Here is an 18,400-nt window from a genome sequence, read left to right as displayed (position 1 = left end):
GGTCCGCTTTCAGAGACGTCCTCCTGCATCTTCAGTAGCAGCAGAGAAATCTCACAGCTCCACTCCACAGACTCTGAATCCACATCCACCGTGACTTTACATTATTAGAAGAAGATCTGAGGTTCTGAAGACGTCTTCCAGCAGAACCGATGTTCTATTGGACGGATCTGTTGTTAAACTATAATTACTGAGATAAATTCGGTTAAAGTGAAGAAGAGCAACGTAACGTCCAACATCTTCAACCTGCCTGGTTACACCCAGAAATGGACGCAGTGTTGCTACAAACCCAGAACTTCAGAACTTCTGAGATCCTCTCAGACCTGCTGGAGGTCAACCTGTGGACCAGACCAGATGTTCTCAGCCAGGTGGAGACAGGAGGAACTTCCTGAACGTTAACGTTCTGATCGTTGAGCCTCTTCATCCCTGCAGCCTTGTGACCCGTCATTATGAAGATCTTCAGATCATCAGGAGCTTCGTTTGCAGGACGTTCTGATCCTGTTCTAGAGCAGAAATGGGACTCATGGTAGCTTCTCTCCTCATGATGAACCCATGAGTCTTCAGAAACACAAGCTTTGCTCCAGGCCTCATAATCAACCTGGTTTTTCATCTAGAGCACACGTGTCAAACTTAAGGCCCGCGGGCCCAATCCGGCCCGTCAAGGTATTTTTATCCGGCCCTCAGGAGCCAAAAAGGCATATCATGTCATAAAGTAGAGGAATAGATGATTTTAAAGTATATAAAGTGGCTAAAACTGAGCCTCTTGTGACGAATGTTGATTTTATTAACTGTGTAGTAACAGCACTGACGTGTCAGCCTGTCAGCTTTTCCCACAACACATTAAAAACAACCCAGAAATGTCCAAAAAGAGAAGAAGTGATGCAGAATGATGAGTTTAAAGTGTAACTCACCCCAATATCAAATTTTCTTTGCAGACAGACTGTATAAACTGAGCTTAAAGTGCTACTTTAATGTTACTGTGAATTTTGTATATATCTATGAAATCAAAAGTATCTAAACAGGAGCAACCGGCCCTTTTAATGACTTCATGATGCCAAAGTGGCCACGTGTAGAAATGAGTCTGACACGCCTGCTGTAGAGCCTCAGTCTGTCCTTCTTCACCTCCTGCTGCTGCCACCGGTAATGAGCAAGCTCTGCACCGGTGGTGACAGATCTTCAGCACCTTCCTCTCTGCAGCTAAACGTCTCAGCTGGACGTTCCTGATGATCCTCAGCAGCGGTTTCCTCCCTGTGAGGCTTTTCTTTGGACATCTTCCCCTCTTTGGCAGCAATCCCTCTGCTGATTGAATTTCAGTCAATCTCTTTCACCATCTCACCCGTACTGATGAAACTACTGTCATAAACATAGCTGATCATTCTGGGCATAAATACAGTGAAAATAGGGATTTAGTTATTAATAAACTCATCTGATTACTTTGTACTTTAACAACAAAAATTGTTTGAAAGCATAACTTTTGTGTCATTGCAAACGTTTTTTCCTACGAGCTGCCTTCATATCAGGGTTTACTCGCTGCATTGAGTTTGAAGTGTAGGAAAATCTGCAGAAATGAACGGCGTCCAGTTGGAAAGCGGTCCTTCGCAGCTGTACTGGCTCAGCGTGGATTACTCACACCGCATTAGTTCGTCCTTTTCAGGCCTGAGACAATAATTTATGGCAGCAATTTAAAATCCTCCAGCAGAGTCTGAAACAGGTCAGAGAGTTCACCGCCGTCAGGACGGACTGGGATGATCCGGCCACCAGACCGTCTCTAAATTAAAAGCATATTAAAATATTAATCTCTGGGTAAAAAAAACAAAAAAAAAACAAATCTACATGATTGATTCTGCACCGCTAAATTCAGAAAGATTTGCCTGGACTCAACAAGCTGTTAACCAAAGTATGACTAAACAAAAGACTAAACTTCATTAGTGATAAATTAATAATTATAGACGTTTTCAAATTTCATTGTAACAGTCTGATGTTTATCAACATTATCAACAAATGGATGGATGAAAAATGGATGATGGATGGATGGATGGATGGATGGATGGATGGATGGATGGATGGATGGATGGATGGGTGAATAGAGTTTTTGAATAAATTAAATCTTTTAGTTTAATAATCGGGGAACTCTCCTTCCTCTGGACGTGGATCTGAACTGTTGAGCCAATCAACACGAAGCACGGCCTCAGAATCAGAAATACTTTAATATTTCTCGTTAACTCGTTAACTTTTTAACAGTTTATTCTAATCTGGTATCAACTGGGCTTTCACTCACTCACATTTTCACATTTAATCAAAGCCTCTCTCTGAATTTTTCTCCTACTTTCTTTTCCTTTTCTCCGTGGCGCGACGACACCATGATGAAAAAACGATCTGCTGACCCTTTTTTAACAGACATTAACATTCATGAGGTGCTTTGAGAACCTGAGGCGGAACCAGGTACCAGGTACCAGGCGTTCCGGTACAGCTGTGATCTATAAAGAAAAACTGTGCTGGTGTGAGTACGCATTGATTTTTATAAACCTGATTAGTCTGGAATCCATGCAAAGTTTAATAACTAAGCCCCTGGACCAGGGAACTGCACAGGTTAGCATAGCGGAGGCTAACAACGAGGCTTAAATACAGGAGAGCAGGAGGCAGGTGACAGCAATCAACTCCTAACGAGCGACGGGTCAAGGTGATGACGAGCTGAGGGAGCCTGAAGACCGGGAGGAAACAGATCCAACAGAAACTAATTTAATCTACTAACAAATAAAACAAACACTAAAATCTGAAAGAAGCACGATCCCAGGAATTACTAATCCACAAAAATATAGACTGTGATGTGGCTGATTTAAAAATAACCTCAGTGAGTCCCTAATCTATTGTTTACAGAGAGAAATAGACTCCAGGATGGGGTGATTATATTTTTATAAATCGTCAGAATGACAGAAATCTGATCAGGAAATATAATTATCTTTAAAACACCACAGGAAGCATTACTTTGTGGTTTGAGCTCCTGCAGACCATAGACCTAATTGTTCGGCGGGTTCTGCCTGCTAGGGATGCGTCAGAGCGTCCGCCATGTTGAATGTGGCAAATCTGCTGTTAGACTCAGTCACTTAAACAGTATCAGAGGGACTTTAATTTCAGAATATACTATTAGTAATATTTTTTATTTTTGTAATATTACGAGTTTATTTTCGTATCCCTTTAGCTTCATTCTCCTGACTTTATAAAGAATAGAAATAATTATAAGAATCTAACCTGGCCCTATTACTCCAGGACTAAGATAGTTCTGCAAACTGTGACTATTCTGGAAATGTTCCCCCTTGTAAGCTCTCATTTCCTCAAGAGTGTGCAGAGGGTTTTCACCGAACACCAGGTAATGCACTATGTCGCCGTGCTCTACATTTGGCCAATCATCTGGATTACGGCTAAACAAGGCACCGTGGAGGGCATACGGGTCCATATGGTCGATCACGGAACATTTCCTCAGATATACGTCCTTATCTGGTCGCTCTAGCGTGCTGGCGTACTTATCCATTCGCGATACGATAATACATGTAAGACAACTAGAGATAAGGAAGTGTGCCACCCAATATGGCGGACCGGAAGTTGGCCAGTGACGTCAGTGAAAACACCCTATTCTCATAATATTACCAATCTTGTCTTTTTTTACTTTATTCTCCTATGACTTCATCTCATATCTAATATTAGTTATTTTATCTCTTTGTCTATCTATCTATCTATCTATCTATCTATCTATCTATCTATATATATATATATATATACATATACATATATACACACACACACATCTATAATCTGGACATATACTTATAAACACACCTATTTATTTAGAATACTTCAAAATCTATATATGCACATCGGTCAAAAGCCAGTCTGGCTGCCAGTCTCTATGAATTAATCACTATACGTTTTTTACAAGTAAATATAAGCTCCATGTATATCTTTCTATCTGAATACTTTAAACATACGTTCACTACTCTCTGCCACAAACAATATGGCGGTGACGTTGACGTACAAACCTGCGGCCAATGAGGAGTCTGCGTTTATGTCTATGCTGCAGACAATTTTCTTTCAGCTCGGTGCTGCCACCTGGTGTTCAGGATGGTGAAGGAATAAAACAGAACCTACAATAAAAATAAATAAATTAGAGTAATTTATCTAAAAGGCTTTAATCTAAACAGCCATAGTGCATGGTGCACTATGCATTCTAATTTTCTAAAAAACTAGAATGCACTCTGACTCCCTCTTGAAAATAACAACCTCTAAGCAGGTATTAAACATACTTTCCATTATTTCTGTTTTTAAAAAGTTTTTATTGGTCTGAAGCAATGCTGGACAGAAATAAATTATAACAGTAACAGTCTGGTCTTAAATGTTATGTTTTTATTTGTTTAGTTCACAATTAGCAGACATCTTCTCACCATCAAACACTGTAAACAATCTGCTAGTGTCTAAAACATTTAAATCTTTTCCATCCATCGTCTGTTGTCGCATATTCATGCACCGGACAAACAACCAGGCACATTCTCATTCCTAAGAGCTTTTTGGACTCAGGGAGGAAGCTGGAGTACCAGGAGAGAACGCAGACATGCACAGGGAGAACATGGAAGCTCCGTGCAGAAAGAGGCTGGGATTTGAACCCAGAACCTACTTGCTCCAAGGCAACATTTCTATGGAGGTTTTGGTTTCCATAACAAAATAAAACTTTGCTTGAAGATGTTGCACAGAGTGACCAGCAGATGTCCAGATGCTCCACCTTCACTGGTCCCTGGAGGAGATCCGGTCCAGCAGGCTCTTCTGGTCCTGTTCTCCTGTGCTGCTGTATTTTAAATAAAGCACAATATTTATAGAAGCTTTCTAATCTGCCTGTTTGGTTCTCACACAGTCACACGTGAAACATTCAAACACCTGATCTTTTATGAATATGTAAATCACTGATGTTCCTCAGGTTAATGCATGGATCAGGTCACATGATGGTTTGTTTCTGTTGTTTTGGGTCAGCTGTTTGTTCTTGATTCAGTCTAACTCAGGAGGAGGAGGAGCCCTGGATGCCTGCTCTGGTTGCCAGGTCTGCAGATTTAATGCTTTAACAAACACAAACCTGTTGTTGGTGCTCTCTTCCCTTTTACTACACACAGCTGAGAGGTGTTAACATTTATCTGAAGGCCAAATCTGAGCTCGTCCTGCACACGTTAGGCTGAGAGCTGACGGCTTATAATACTGGAAGGTTCATTAAATGCTGCAAGAGTCACATTTTACAGAAAAATGGCTGTTGACCTTTAACATTTTATACTGAGAGGATCGAAATAAAAACAATTAAATAAACATTTTACTAATAATACAGATATTTGGTCTTATCCTATAAATTATCAAGTAGCCTAGATCTCATTTTAATATACAATAATTCTTAATCATTGCCTTTTTGTTTCAGAATTAATTTTCTGTATTTTCTGCTTCCATTTATTTAATTTTATTGTATCATTTCTGTATGAGAAGGAAATAGACCCTGATGTCCTCCAGCAGCCTAAGCCTATAGCAGCATAACTATAGAGGTAGCTCAGGGTAACATGAGCCACTCTGACTAGAAGCTTTGTCACAAAGGAAAGTTTTAAGATTAGTCTTAAAAGTAGACGGGGTGTCTGCCTCACGGACCAAAACTGGGAGTTGGTTCCACAGGAGAGGAGCCTGATAGCTAAAGGATCTGCCTCCCATTTTACTTTTAGAGACTCTAGGAACCACCAGCAGACCTGCAGTCTGAGAGCGAAGTGCTCTGTTAGGAACATACGGGGTAATCAGAGCTCTGATATATTTTATTTAGTAACGTTTTGTTTCTAAAAAGTTATTTGATTCACATTATTGTTTTTTTAAATCAACACCACAGTGCTGGAGCTGGAGCTGGGTGACTTTACATGACATGTTAATACTAAATCATAAAATAAATGTTAAATAAAACAAGCAGACATAGACTGCATGGATTTGAAAGTGACCAAACAGTGAAAAACAATAGAAGTATTCACTGATCCATAGCTGCGTAATATAACATTCCCATAGTTAGGATAATAATGTAAACCCAGTTTATATTCAATTTCCTCTCTGTCATGTTACTGGACTGATTTTATCCGTGAATCCTGTTTATATAATCTTTCCATGAACTCTCTCAGCTTTTAAACACCAAATCTTCCCTCCATAAAGTCAGATTTTATCCTCCACCCTCAGGAAACATCTGAAGAACTCTTCTTCAGGATCCTGGGAACGTTCTTCTGCTTGAAGGGAGCTTATGGAGAACCGGGTACTGGTTCTGGATCAATCCAGCTTCTTTCAGGAGCCCCCGTCGGGACCGGTTGCTGGTTTCTCCCTCAGGACCTGGCAACCCGTCTGTAGCTCCTCCTGCAGGAAATCTCTCTGCAGACCCACGGACACGCAGGGATGCGGTCGCTGCTTTATCCACCGCTGGAACAATAAATGAGGATAATCAGTCGATGTGAGGTGAGAGGGAGCAGGAAAGCCGGGTTAGCACGGTCCGGATCGGTTCTGATTGGTTTGGGTCGCCCCAGAATCCTCCATGAATGTCTGTGACCAGTGTGCAGGGTTTATCTGTGGTTCGGCTGCAGGGGGCGATCCAGGGGACGTTCTAAAACGCTTAACGTGAAAAAGCTTAACGTGGCTTAAGGTAGAAAAACAACGAGGAATCATCACCAAATTTCGCATGGCCATATCTTGTCATGAAGACTTAAGCCTGTCAAAAAATAAATAAACCGAAATCCAACGATTATAGAAGATATCTCACATTAACGTTTTCTTCTTCATTGGCGCCTATGGCGAGAAAAAGGCTTAACGTGGTTTAATGTACCTAATCAACGATCAATAATCACCAAATTTCTCTTTCATATTGCTCCTAATAAGCACATAAAACTGTCAAAATGTCAAACCCAAAGTCCAATTATTATGGACGTTATCTAACATTAAGCGTTTCTGCCTCATTGAGGCAAAGGAAAAAGCTTAACGCAATTCAATGCACCTAAACAACGCTCAGTGATCACTAAATTTCTCTCATATGTTGTTAAGCACATGAAACTATCAAAAATCAAAACCAAAGTACAATTATTATGGACGTTATATGACATTAAGTATTTAATAGGCATAGAGGCTGGCTATATGAAAAAACTTGATGTGGTTTAATGTACCTAAACAACGTTCGGTGATCACCAAATTTCTCTCTCATATTGTTCTTCATAAGCACATAAAACTATAAAAATATCGAACACAATATGAAAGAGAAATTTGGTGATCATTGATCATTGATTAGGTACATTAAACCACGTTAAGCCTTTTTCTCGCCATAGGCACCAATGAAGAAGAAAACGTTAATGTGAGATATCTTCTATAATCGTTGGATTTCGGTTTATTCCTTTTGACAGGCTTAAGTCTTCATGACAAGATATGGCCATGCGAAATTTGGTGATGATTCCTCCTTGTTTTCCTACCTTAAGCCACGTTAAGCTTTTTCACGTTAAGCGTTTTTCACGTTAAGCGTTTTAGAATGTCCCCGATCCAGTGCGTGAAACCCCCACCCCCCACACTGATTTGGCCCCCAGCGCCGATGGTTGGTTTTTGTTTTTGATTGGGGAACAATTATTATAAGTTAAATCCTTAGAATTGAAAATGTTTGGTGCAACACAGAGTAATTGTCTTTATTAACTTCAGTTCTTACGTTAATTTGCAGACTTTAGTGCACCAAAATCTGCTTTTAATTAGTTTATTAAAATGGGCTGAATACAGCAAGCTTAATTATTGCATTGCAATAGATACTATATTAGCAGATATGTACTAAATATGTGTGTGTTACACTGTATTTATATGCATATCAATATTTAAGACTGTGTAGGTGCTGTTAGGATAAATGGACAAGTAGTGGGATTATATTAACGTTTTCCCTCTCTTGAATATATAAAACATGACATTGCTGAAATAAATTATTATTATTATTATTATAATTATTATTATTATTATAACAGAATTTGCAAACTGGACGGAAATCTGTTAATACGTTTTGGATCTACAATGATTCAAACGTCCTTTTCCTGCAGAAAATCTGACTAATGGAGCTGGTAAAAAAAATCACAATATCGTTTTTTGGGTTATTTAATTTTTGATATGATTTTTGCCTCTGAAGTACTTTTGATTTGACCCACACGGGGAAAGGTTTGGACACTCCTGTCTAATTATTATACAGATTGTTATGACCTCTGAGCCCATCAGTGGTGATCATGTGCATAATCTGCTCATTAAGTATCCTTTAGAAAAGTCTAAATTGTGTGAAAATGTCAGAATTCAAACATAAATAGTTGATTTTCAGAAAACTGATTTTTTTTTATCTTTTTTCGAAAAAATTTCTAGGTCTTATTGCAAAATTTATATAATTTTCTGTGTGGGAATTTGTGCTTAACATAAAATCTAAAACAATGTAAAAGGAGGGTTTACAAGCACAGCAGACTTATTATTTATATTTTTTTCTGTGATGTTTTTTTCTGTGATGTTTTTGTCTGAATTCCTCATTAATTTACCCCCATGTCCCCCCTTTTTGCCCTGGTCTGAGCTGCGTCTGACAGCGTCTCGTTTTGGTGCCGTCTCTTTAAATCTAAACAAGGCCCTTCAGACTCCGCCCCCTCCAGGTCACACAGCGTTCCCCTCCACCCTGTTCGGCCATTTTTGTAGTCTGCTGGGGACGGAGCGATGAAAAGTGTGTTAATTCATCCAACATCTGAACAATTTCACTGGTCCACTTGTAGCTTCAGCTTGGACTACAAAATTCCTCTGAGAAATAAAAAATGCCGGATTCACGAAATGGGTTAGCTGACGTCCTAGACCTTGTTCAGCAGCAAATACTGTGAAAAAAAAAAAAACGTGACATAGAACAGAGAAAATTGAACATATTAAAACATATGACCCAGACAGAATATAAAGAAATCTACGCAGCTCCTGGAGAGACTACGTTCAGCTTCTACAGTACACGAAAAAAAGTATTTCAGGGCTAAAAAAGTGGACTTTGCGTGATATATGTCCACTTTAATGTACATTTAATTATAAAATGCATGTCAGAAAATGATTCATGCCGTTCTCAATTATTAATGGAAAAAGATGATTGCATAACTCAAATAGCTGAGCAGCCCTTCATGTTTCCTCTGAGATTTTCATGAGCTCAAAGTCTTTGACGCCGGAGGGCCTCCTAACCATCACCCTAATCTTTAGCTCCTTCCACAGATTCTCTTTCTCAACTTCAGTCCTCTCCATAAATCCTGACCTGTTAACCCCTTTTCTGCTTGTTTTTCAAGTGAAACACTTCATGTAAAATTAAAAAGCAATGGAAAATGAACTAGATAATTGCATTCATTCAAAACATTTGGAGAAAAATGTTAATTGGAGATTCCTTTAAAGGAGTATATAACCAGAAACTAAAAGGAATCAGCTGAAGACAGACGAATGGAACATGCAGCTCATTTTATTCTCTTGTTCAGCTTTGTCACAATACATATAAATAATTAATACATCATTAAAACATAAATAGCAAAGACGGCGTCCTGTTAACAAACACGTGGGTCCAGTTCCAAAGAAACGTTCATCTCTCAAGTTGTCCATGAAACCAATACCTGGAGTTCTCCTGAGCGACGAAAACACGAGTTTAGACGAAAACAGAAGTTCTCAGACTACAAGTTTCCATTTTTCTGTGATTTATTTTTGTATTTTTAGGAAGATAATCTGAGAATCATGGAGGGAAGAAGTGACGGTTCTGCAGAACTAGTGTCCAGTTTGCCTCAGAGGAGGAAGAAACGTCCTGGGAGGAAACGGAAAGTGACGGCCAGCCAGATCCTGCAGGCAGCTCCAGGTTCTGCTCAGAAAATCCCAGAACCAGAGGTGAGTCCATGCAGTTCAGAGAGTTCACATGATTAAATTAATTTCAGAATAAACTTTAAACCTCTTGATCCTGTTTTCAGGCTGCAAACGCCGCGGATCAAAGGGCTGAGGGGTCGGATCTGAAGGACGGCAGCATCATTAGCCCAGACCGGGTTTCCCCCCCTGATGAACCCCTCGCTCCATCAGAAGGAGACTCTTTATGTCCTGAAGCTCCAAACTCGAGCTGTGGAGATCCAGATCTCCTGGATCATCCTGGAGGAGAATCTCCTCCCTGCAAACACCGGACGGATTTCCATCCTGCGCAGAAAAGAGATGAGCTTCTGCCTCCGAACGACCAAACAGACGCTGAAGGACGAGCGCCAGCAGGACCAGGAGGGCACAGCGAGAGGAGAATCTACCACTCAGTCCTCCATCAGCTGCTGCAGCAGCAGAAACACAGACCCGGCAGGAAGCACAAGAAGAAGACCCTCATGAAGATGGCCCAGCTGTTAGTGATCGCCAAAGGCTGGGACCGCAGGGAGGACCAGAGCTTAAGCCTGGAAGAGCAGACAAACCTGAAGGAAGAGCTTTTTACATCCAGGAGCAGGAAACCGGCTCCTGCCGCCGGTCCGAGTGAAGCTGAGCCCGCAAACCTGGAATCCTCCCAGATTCGTACCCAAACATCCGATCCAGCGCCAGACGAACAGAAGGAGTCCAGAGAAACCGGCTCAGAGTCCGTCAGAGAAGAAAGCTGGATCCCCCCCGAGAGCCGAAAACAAGGAGCAAAAGCAGGCGTTAAACGCAGGAGAAAGGCAGCTAAAGCTAACGCTGGTGGGAGGAAGAAAGACCCTCCAGAGGAGAACTCTGGAGGATTCCTGGGATGTTTTACTCTTGAGAACAAAGAGGAAGGAGCACCGATGGACCCGACAGCGGGCAAAGAGTCTGAGCTCAGGATCAAGAAGAAACCCGGTCGGAAAAAGAGGATCAGGAAGATGGCCGAACCGAGCGAAACAGAGAGTCTGTCAGTTTCACCTGGAGGAAAACGGAGGAGGAAACAGGATCTCCAGCCTGCCGCTGAGGCCGCCGCTCCGTCAGACGCAGGTTTGTCCGAGTTCATGTCCTCCCAGAGCGGAAGTCCAGGCTCCGCACAGCAAAGTCTTCCCCAGGAGATGACGGAGAAACCAGGGAAGGCCAGAAATCCTGCAGCCGAGCAGCTCCCAACAGGAGGCGATCCTCTGCAGCAGCAAAACCAAACCAGCGTGGAAGAAAAGCTTTTACCGCCGCACGTGCTTCCCAAATCCGGCCACAGAAAACCAGCAAGACGCGGACCGAAAGCAAGAAAACCTCCACGCACGGCGTCCATTTTGGATCCGTCTGCTGAAACGTCAATCATCCAGGATGAGTCTGGAAGGAAACCCGACGTGCGACTAAAGAGAGCGGCTCCGAGAGGAAAACGCACCAAAGGTTTCCGTGTTAAAGAGGAGACCAAAGACTGGAGTCTGATGTGCGACACATCCAGTCAGAAAGGAGACGAAGAGACGATCCAGAGCTGGAAAAAGCCCAAAGGTCGAGGGCGGAGGAAAAAAACAACGGAGCAAACTTTAAACTTCTTCATTAAGACCGAACCAGCCTGGGATTCTCCAGTAAAACAGACGGATTCTCCTCCGATGGACATAAAGTCGGCAAAATCTTCCCCTGATAACCAGTCCAAGAGGAAACCCCGGAAAAGGAAAGACACAGAAGACGATGACGCTTCACACGGTGCCGGGATGACCGCCGCAGGATCAGCCGGTGATGGAGCAGGAGGAAATCTGGAGATTCTCCTGTCGCCGGTCTGCGGATCATCGGAAAAAAGCGGGAGCAGAAAGACGGAAAATCCAGATCCGAACAAGTCGGGCGAAGACTTGAAATACAGGAAAACCAGGAGATCCTGCACCATGGGGAACAAAACCAGCTCAGCAGCCGAGGAATGGTTGATTAGATACCTAAAAGGCTCCAGAAGGAGAGCTAGCTCTAAGGGAAGTAACAGGATGGCAGAAGTTAGTCTGGACGGTGCAGACGAGCAGCAGCCGACGTCTGAAAACGGGACAGAAGTCAAGAAAAAGAGAGGTCGGAAGAAAAGTGTGTCTCCTGTGAAACGACAAAAGGTAAAAATGAAGCAAGAACCGGCGTCGCAGTTTGATGAAGGAGATCCTCCTGCTTCCACTTTAGCTCCGGACCGACAGCAAGAAACGACGAAGAGGAGGAGGAAGAGAAAAGGCCAGAAACCAGAAGCTGGAACAACCTCAGGAGGTCAAGTGGCTTCAGAAAGCTCAGGATCACAGGTGGGAAGACGAGGACGAAGAACGACGACGCAGACCGAAGACCCAACGTCCATAAAAAGAAGAAGAGGACCAAAAAGGAGGCGGATTTTAAAGACAAACTCAGAACCCAAAATCCTGGAGTCTGGTGAGAATCGTCCACATGAAGGAGACGCAGGAGCTCCTGAGGACAGGAGAGCCTCAGACTTCACCTGCAGAAATGTTCTCACAGGAGAGGAGGAAGACGGAGCGGCGTTCCCGGGTAGCAACGGCACGGAGGATTCAGGAGGTCCGACCGGAGATCTGCTGCAGATCGAAGCAACGCCGCATCCTAACGAGGATTTCCTGGGAGCCGAGGCCAAGGCGGGGACCTCCAGAAGGAAACCGGGACGGAGGAGGAGGCGGACGCTGAAGAGAAACATAACGGCAGGACCTAAAGTCCTGGAATCCGACCCGGAACGTCCGCAGGTTTGGGGCGTAGCTGCCCCGAAGGTGTCAAACGTGAGGCGTGGAAGAAAGAGAAACGTTTTCACAATAAAGAAGGAAGAAGCAGAATCCTGTTTTATGAGTACCGGAGCTGATGAGGAGCCTGAGAGGGAGACATCCGAGTCGATGTCCTCATTTCAGGACCAAAGCAGCACGGCAGAATCAGGAGTTAAACCCGGAGCAGGTCCAGAAAGCCGAGGAGGGATGAACCTGCTCCGGATGGAGGGAGTAGCCTCCGATGGCAAAGATGAAGTTTTCTCCAAGGTTAGGGCCACAAAAAGGCGACGAGAAAGGAGAGGAACGTGTAAGACGGACTCAGCAGGACGTGAAGGCCTGGAGTCCAACGATTCGTCACAAGAACGCGGTGCAGGAGCTCCTGAGGAAGGAAAAACACGCAAAGCTTTCAGCATCGGGCGCACTATGACGACGCACGCTTTTACAATCAAGATGGAGGACAGCACGTCCTGCTTCGTGGACATGGAGGACATCAGGAAGGAGCCTGGGAGCCAGAAATGGTTTCAGGAATGGGTTTCATCCGCTGCTCCCAGGAAGACGGCACGGAAACGACGGCGGAGGAGTAAGACGCACTGGACCGGCAACAAAAGAGCCAAGAAAGCTCCGATCCTCCGCTCATTCTCCAGCTCCTGCCACGAAACCTTCAACGTCCAAGTTGGAAATCAGGAAAATCAGGCGCCTGCTCCGTCCGGGCATGAACTTCCCCAGAAGAAGAAGAAGGAGGAGAAAAAGCCGCGGTGCTCCTTCTGTTTGCGCTCCTTCCGTCACATCTCGGCGTTGACGCTCCACAAACGTCTTCACACGGGCGTGAAACCGTACCGATGCGCCGCCTGCGCCAAGAGCTTCTCCAGGCTCGCCCAGCTCAAGCTGCATTCAAAGCTCCACCGCAGACCTCCGGCTGCCCACTGCCCCTGCTGCCAGGAGACGTTCGAGGACAAAAGCCAACTCCTCCGTCACCTGAAGGTCCACCTTACTGAGGTGGAGAGCCTGCAGGCAGAACCGGGCAGGGACAGACAGTCCCGCTCCTCTGCCAGCCGGGGGGAAACCTTCAGGTGTCCGCTTTGCTCCAAGGACTTCACCAGGAAGGTGACGTTTGAGAAGCACCGACGGATTCACCGCAGGAAGCCCCCCGGCTGCAGGACAACGTCCCGACACCCGAGCGACATCCCTGGATTCCTGCTGTCCCAGGAGGGCGGCGCAGCGGTCGCCACCCCGCTGTGGTTTAAATGTCCGATCTGCAAGCAGCTCCATCGGCACTGGTGCCACTACGTCCTGCACCTGCAGTCCCACGCCTCCGGGCGAGCTCACCGCTGTGACGCATGCAGGCAGGACTACAGCGGCGCGGCGGGGGCGACGCGGCACTGCTCGGCTTGCTGCACCGCCAGCGGCGAGGAGGAGGCGTGTGGAGGTTCCCTGGAGGACATCTGGACGGTGAGGGGAGCCTCAGGGGGGAAAGACCCGCAGAGTTCAGGTCCAGAAGCAGAAGAGAACATCTCAGCGTTCCCCGAACAAGAATGCCACGTGATGGAGGTTGTTCCTCCAGCCGCATCGGGCGCCTCAAGCCCGTCTGTAACTGAAGACTTTGACCTCGATGCCGACCCGGCTCCGAACTCTGCGCCGGACTCGCCGTGCGCCCAGGTCTCCCCGGTTGGCCCTGAGCGCCTCAGACTGGGCGGGGCGTCCTGGGGCGGACGCTTTGGAGGAGCGTTCCCCCGCTGGAGCAGACGCCGGCGGCCCAGCCCAGCTTTCCGCTGCCGCCGCTGTGAGCTGGAGTTTCGCTTCCTGGGCGCGTACACGGATCACCTGCGGGAACACGCGGCCCAGACGCCGTCCGCCTGTCCGTCCTGTCCGTCCTGTCCCGGCACCTCCTCAGAGGAGGCTCAGCTGAGGTCCCACGTCTCCTCCTGCTGCCGCACGCCGCCCCACAGCCTGAAATGCAGCGCCTGCGGGAAACTCTTCTCCACTCCCAGGAATCTGCGGAAACACAAGCTGCTCCACAGAGGAGCGCGCTCCCACGTCTGCCTGCCGTGCAGCCGCTCCTTTTCCTGCCGCTCCGCCTTAAAGGAGCACCTAGAGGCGCATCGGAGACGCCCGAGCGCGCCGCAGCCCGCGCCCGTGGACGAGCCCTTCCTGTTCCCGTACCCCTGCAGGAAATGCTCCGCCAGCTTCTCCAGCGCAGACCTGCTGCAGGCGCACCAGGTCTGCCACTTCGTCGCAGGGAGAAAGCCGGACAGTCCTCCGGAGAGCATCCTGTCCTTCATCCCCAGCACCCAGAGGGTCCCCGTCCCTCCATCCTGGGCCAGACGGCGGCTACAGGTGAGCAGCAGGAAGGACCTGTTCAGGTATCCTGACCCGGACCGCCTGTACGTCCTCCCCGACGTCTCCTCCCAGCCGCCCGCCGTCGCTTCGGACACGCCGGAGGAAACGGAGGCGTCTCCTGGCAGGAAGCCGGCCTCGGCTGAGCTTCAGCTCCAGCTCCTGGTCAGATCTCTGGTCCCTGAGAGGCGTCTGAGCGACAGCAGCGACTCTGAGGGCGAAGCCACGCCGCGCCGGGGAAGCTGCGCGCACCGCTGCGTGATCTGCACAGAACGCTTCGCAGACGTCACCACTCTGCACGAGCATTACAGGAACCACGCCCGCGGGGTGTGACGGACCGGAACCGGCTCCTGCCAGCGGTCAGAGGACATCCAGAACTTATACACACTGCAAAAACGGATCTAAAAATAAGTAAAATGTTCTTAAAATTAGTGTATTTATCCTTGATTTGAGCAGGTAAATAAGATTATCTGCCAATGGAATGAGTATTTTGACCCCTAAAATAAGATAATTAGACATCCTGCACTTGAAATAAGATGATTGAGATGAGTTGTTCCTATTTTAAGTGCAAAAATCTTATTCCATTGGCAGATCATCTTATTTACCTGCTCAAATCAAGGACAAATACACAGATTTTAAGAACATTTTACTTATTTCTAGTTCTGTTTTTGCAGTGCAGGACTGTCTCAGAAAATTAGAATGTTGTGATAAAGTTCTTTATTTTCTGTAATGCAATTAAAAAACATGAAATGTCATACATTCTGGATTCATTACAAATCAACTGAAATATCGCAAGCCTTTTATTGTTTTAATATTGCTGATTATGGCGTACAGCTGAAGAAAACTCGAATATCCTATCTCAAAATATTAGAATATCGTGAAAAAGTATACTAGTACACTGCAAAAACGCATCTAAAAATAAGTTAAATGTTCTTAAAATTAGTGTATTTGTCCTTGATTTGAGCTGGTAAATAAGATTATTTGCCAATGCAATGAGTATATTGGCCCCTAAAATAAGATAATTAGACATCCTGCACTTGAAATAAGATGATGGAGATGAGTTGTTCCTATTTTAAGTGCATAAATCTTATTCCATTGGCAAATAATCTTATTTACCTGCTCAAATCAAGGACAAATACACTAATTTTAAGAACATTTAACTTATTTTTAGTTCTGTTTTTGCAGTGTAGGCTATTCAACTAATCACTTGAATCGTCTAATTAACTGGAAACACTGCAGGGTTTCCTGAGCCTTGAAAAACACTCAGCTTGGTTCAGTAAACTAAATCACAAGTATGGTAGTGGTTAAGAGACGACATCAGATTCTCGCAGTAACTGGTGTACTGACCATGGCATTACTGTCCTTGATTGGCCTGCCAATTCCCCTGACCTGAACCCCATAGAGAATTTGTGGGCTATTGTGAAGAAGAAGCTGAAAGACACCAGAGCCAACAATGCAAATGAGCTAAAGGCCGCTATTGAAGCATCCTGGGCATCCATAACACCTCAGCAATGCCACAGGCTGATTGCCTCCATGCCACGCCGCATTCATGCACTAATCTGTGCAACCAAGTACTGAGTGCATTAATGGACATTTTCAAATGTTTGATTTTGTTTTGCTGTTATAATTTTTTTTTTTTTACTTGGTCTGAGGAAATATTCTAATATTTTGAGATAGGATTTTTGAGTTTTCTTCATCTGTACGCCATAATCAGCGATATTAAAACAGTAAAAGGCTTGCGATATTTCAGTTTATTTGTAATGAATCCAGAATGTATGACATTTCATGTTTTTTAATTGCATTACAGAAAATAAAGAACTTTATCACAATATTCTAATTTTCTGAGACAGTCCTGTACTTTCTGATCTCAGAAGAGGAGAAACGTCCTGATGTGCTGCCAGGAAGCAGCTCATCGGTTAATTTAAGGCTAATTAAAAACCTAAAGTTGCTTTTTTTAACGCTGAGAGCTTAAAGGCTCGTGTTCTTCTGCTCAGTCACAGTTTGTGTCTCAGTGAAAAACTTCATATTTTTACATCACTGCATTTTATTTATTGGGTTCTACTTTGTGCTTTTATGCATTTTAGATACTTTTTAAAAGGTATACTTGTGTATATTATAACATTTAATATTTTCACAGCAAACAGGCTTAAATCAGAGGCAGCAGGACTTTCTCTCAGTTCTTCCTGAAGACGTTTCCTCACCTGTCCAGGTGTCTTTATCAGTTCTGGAGGCTCTGATCTACCTGCAGGTGGAGCGCTGCTGTTTCTGAGCACATGGAGGTCCGTCCTCCCAGAACCAGTCCAGGTCAGAACCAGTGAGCCACCATCACTGTCCTGGTGGTTAGAAGCTGCTGCTTGGTGTGAGTGGAGGACTTGGTCTCCTGAACCAGGATGAGATGCTGATGTAATCTCTCTGGAACGTGATGGAGGACCGAGCTGTAAACTCTGAGGAGCTGAAGCTCCATCCTCCTCCTCTGTTCACTGATGGCTTTGCTCTTTGGACCAAGATGGCTTCTCTCTAACATCTGCTCTCTCTGTCCAACATCTGGACGTCATTGTCCTCAGCAGTGTCTCCTTTGTTCTCACTGCAAAAACTGAACTAAAAATAAGTACAATTTTCTTAAAATTAGTGCATCTGTCCTTGATTTGAGCAGGTAAATAAGATTATCTGCCAATGGAATAAGATTTTTGCACTTAAAATAAGAACAACTCATCTCCATCGTCTCATTTCAAGTGCAGGATGTCTAATTATCTTATTTTAGGAGTCAAAATACTCATTCCATTGGCAGATGATATAATTTACCTGCTCAAATCAAGGACAAAAACCCACATTTTAAGAACATTTTACTTATTTTAAGGTCTGTTTTTGCGGTGCTGGAGGTACCAGTGGACCTCTGAGCCCTGAGCTGCTGGTCCTCCTGCTGCTCCAGGCGTTCATAGTTTAGTTTCTCTGATGGAGTCTGGGCCGTCCTCGCTGCTTTGGACCGCAGACACAACGTCGCTCTGCTGACGTCTGACTGTTCTGTCTCTGGGAGGAACCGGTTCTGTCTCCAGAACCGACAAAGACTCCTGGATCGGTGTGGAAACGTTTCCAGGAGAACTGAGAGAAAGTCCTGCTGCCTCTGATTTAAACCTGTTTGCTGCTGCAATAACCCGGATAACTGAGAATTTCTACAAGCCTTTTAATATTTTATTTCATTATGGGTGTAATCTGACTCACTTTTTATTATTTTAATTTTACACGTTTAAATCCTTAATTTGGAGCTACTTTTTTTTTTACATACGTTGTTAAATTTATTATTTAGACATAATTTTTTATTTCTTATTGTTATTATTTTAGTACATTTTAAACTCATTTTAAGTTTCTTGACTAGACATTGA

At 44.6% G+C, this 18,400-nt stretch overlaps 1 protein-coding gene across 1 annotated transcript; it reads left to right on the top strand.

Moving 5' to 3' along the window:
• Positions 1–6,300: 6,300 nt before the first annotated feature.
• Positions 6,301–17,384, top strand: LOC110368081. The gene is made up of 4 exons (XM_036145720.1): positions 6,301–6,498; positions 9,760–9,924; positions 10,005–15,401; positions 16,876–17,384. Exons 1-3 carry the CDS (start codon positions 6,475–6,477, stop codon positions 15,351–15,353), a joined length of 5,538 nt encoding a protein of 1,845 aa, XP_036001613.1. The 5' UTR covers positions 6,301–6,474; the 3' UTR covers positions 15,354–15,401; positions 16,876–17,384.
• Positions 17,385–18,400: the final 1,016 nt, after the last annotated feature.

Source organism: Fundulus heteroclitus, chromosome 13, assembly GCF_011125445.2.
Source record: "Fundulus heteroclitus isolate FHET01 chromosome 13, MU-UCD_Fhet_4.1, whole genome shotgun sequence".
NCBI classification, from domain to species: Eukaryota; Metazoa; Chordata; class Actinopteri; order Cyprinodontiformes; family Fundulidae; genus Fundulus; species Fundulus heteroclitus.
The sequence above is the reverse complement of the archived record's forward strand: the minus strand, read 5'-3'. Positions and strand labels throughout refer to the sequence as shown.

Coding starts and splice junctions, on each gene's coding strand:
- LOC110368081 (XM_036145720.1), top strand. CDS start 6,475: ATGAGGATAATCAGTCGATGTGAG. Junction 6,499..9,759: donor GGATAATCAGTCGATGTGAG/GTGAGAGGGAGC, acceptor TTGTATTTTTAG/GAAGATAATCTGAGAATCAT. Junction 9,925..10,004: donor AGAAAATCCCAGAACCAGAG/GTGAGTCCATGC, acceptor TCCTGTTTTCAG/GCTGCAAACGCCGCGGATCA.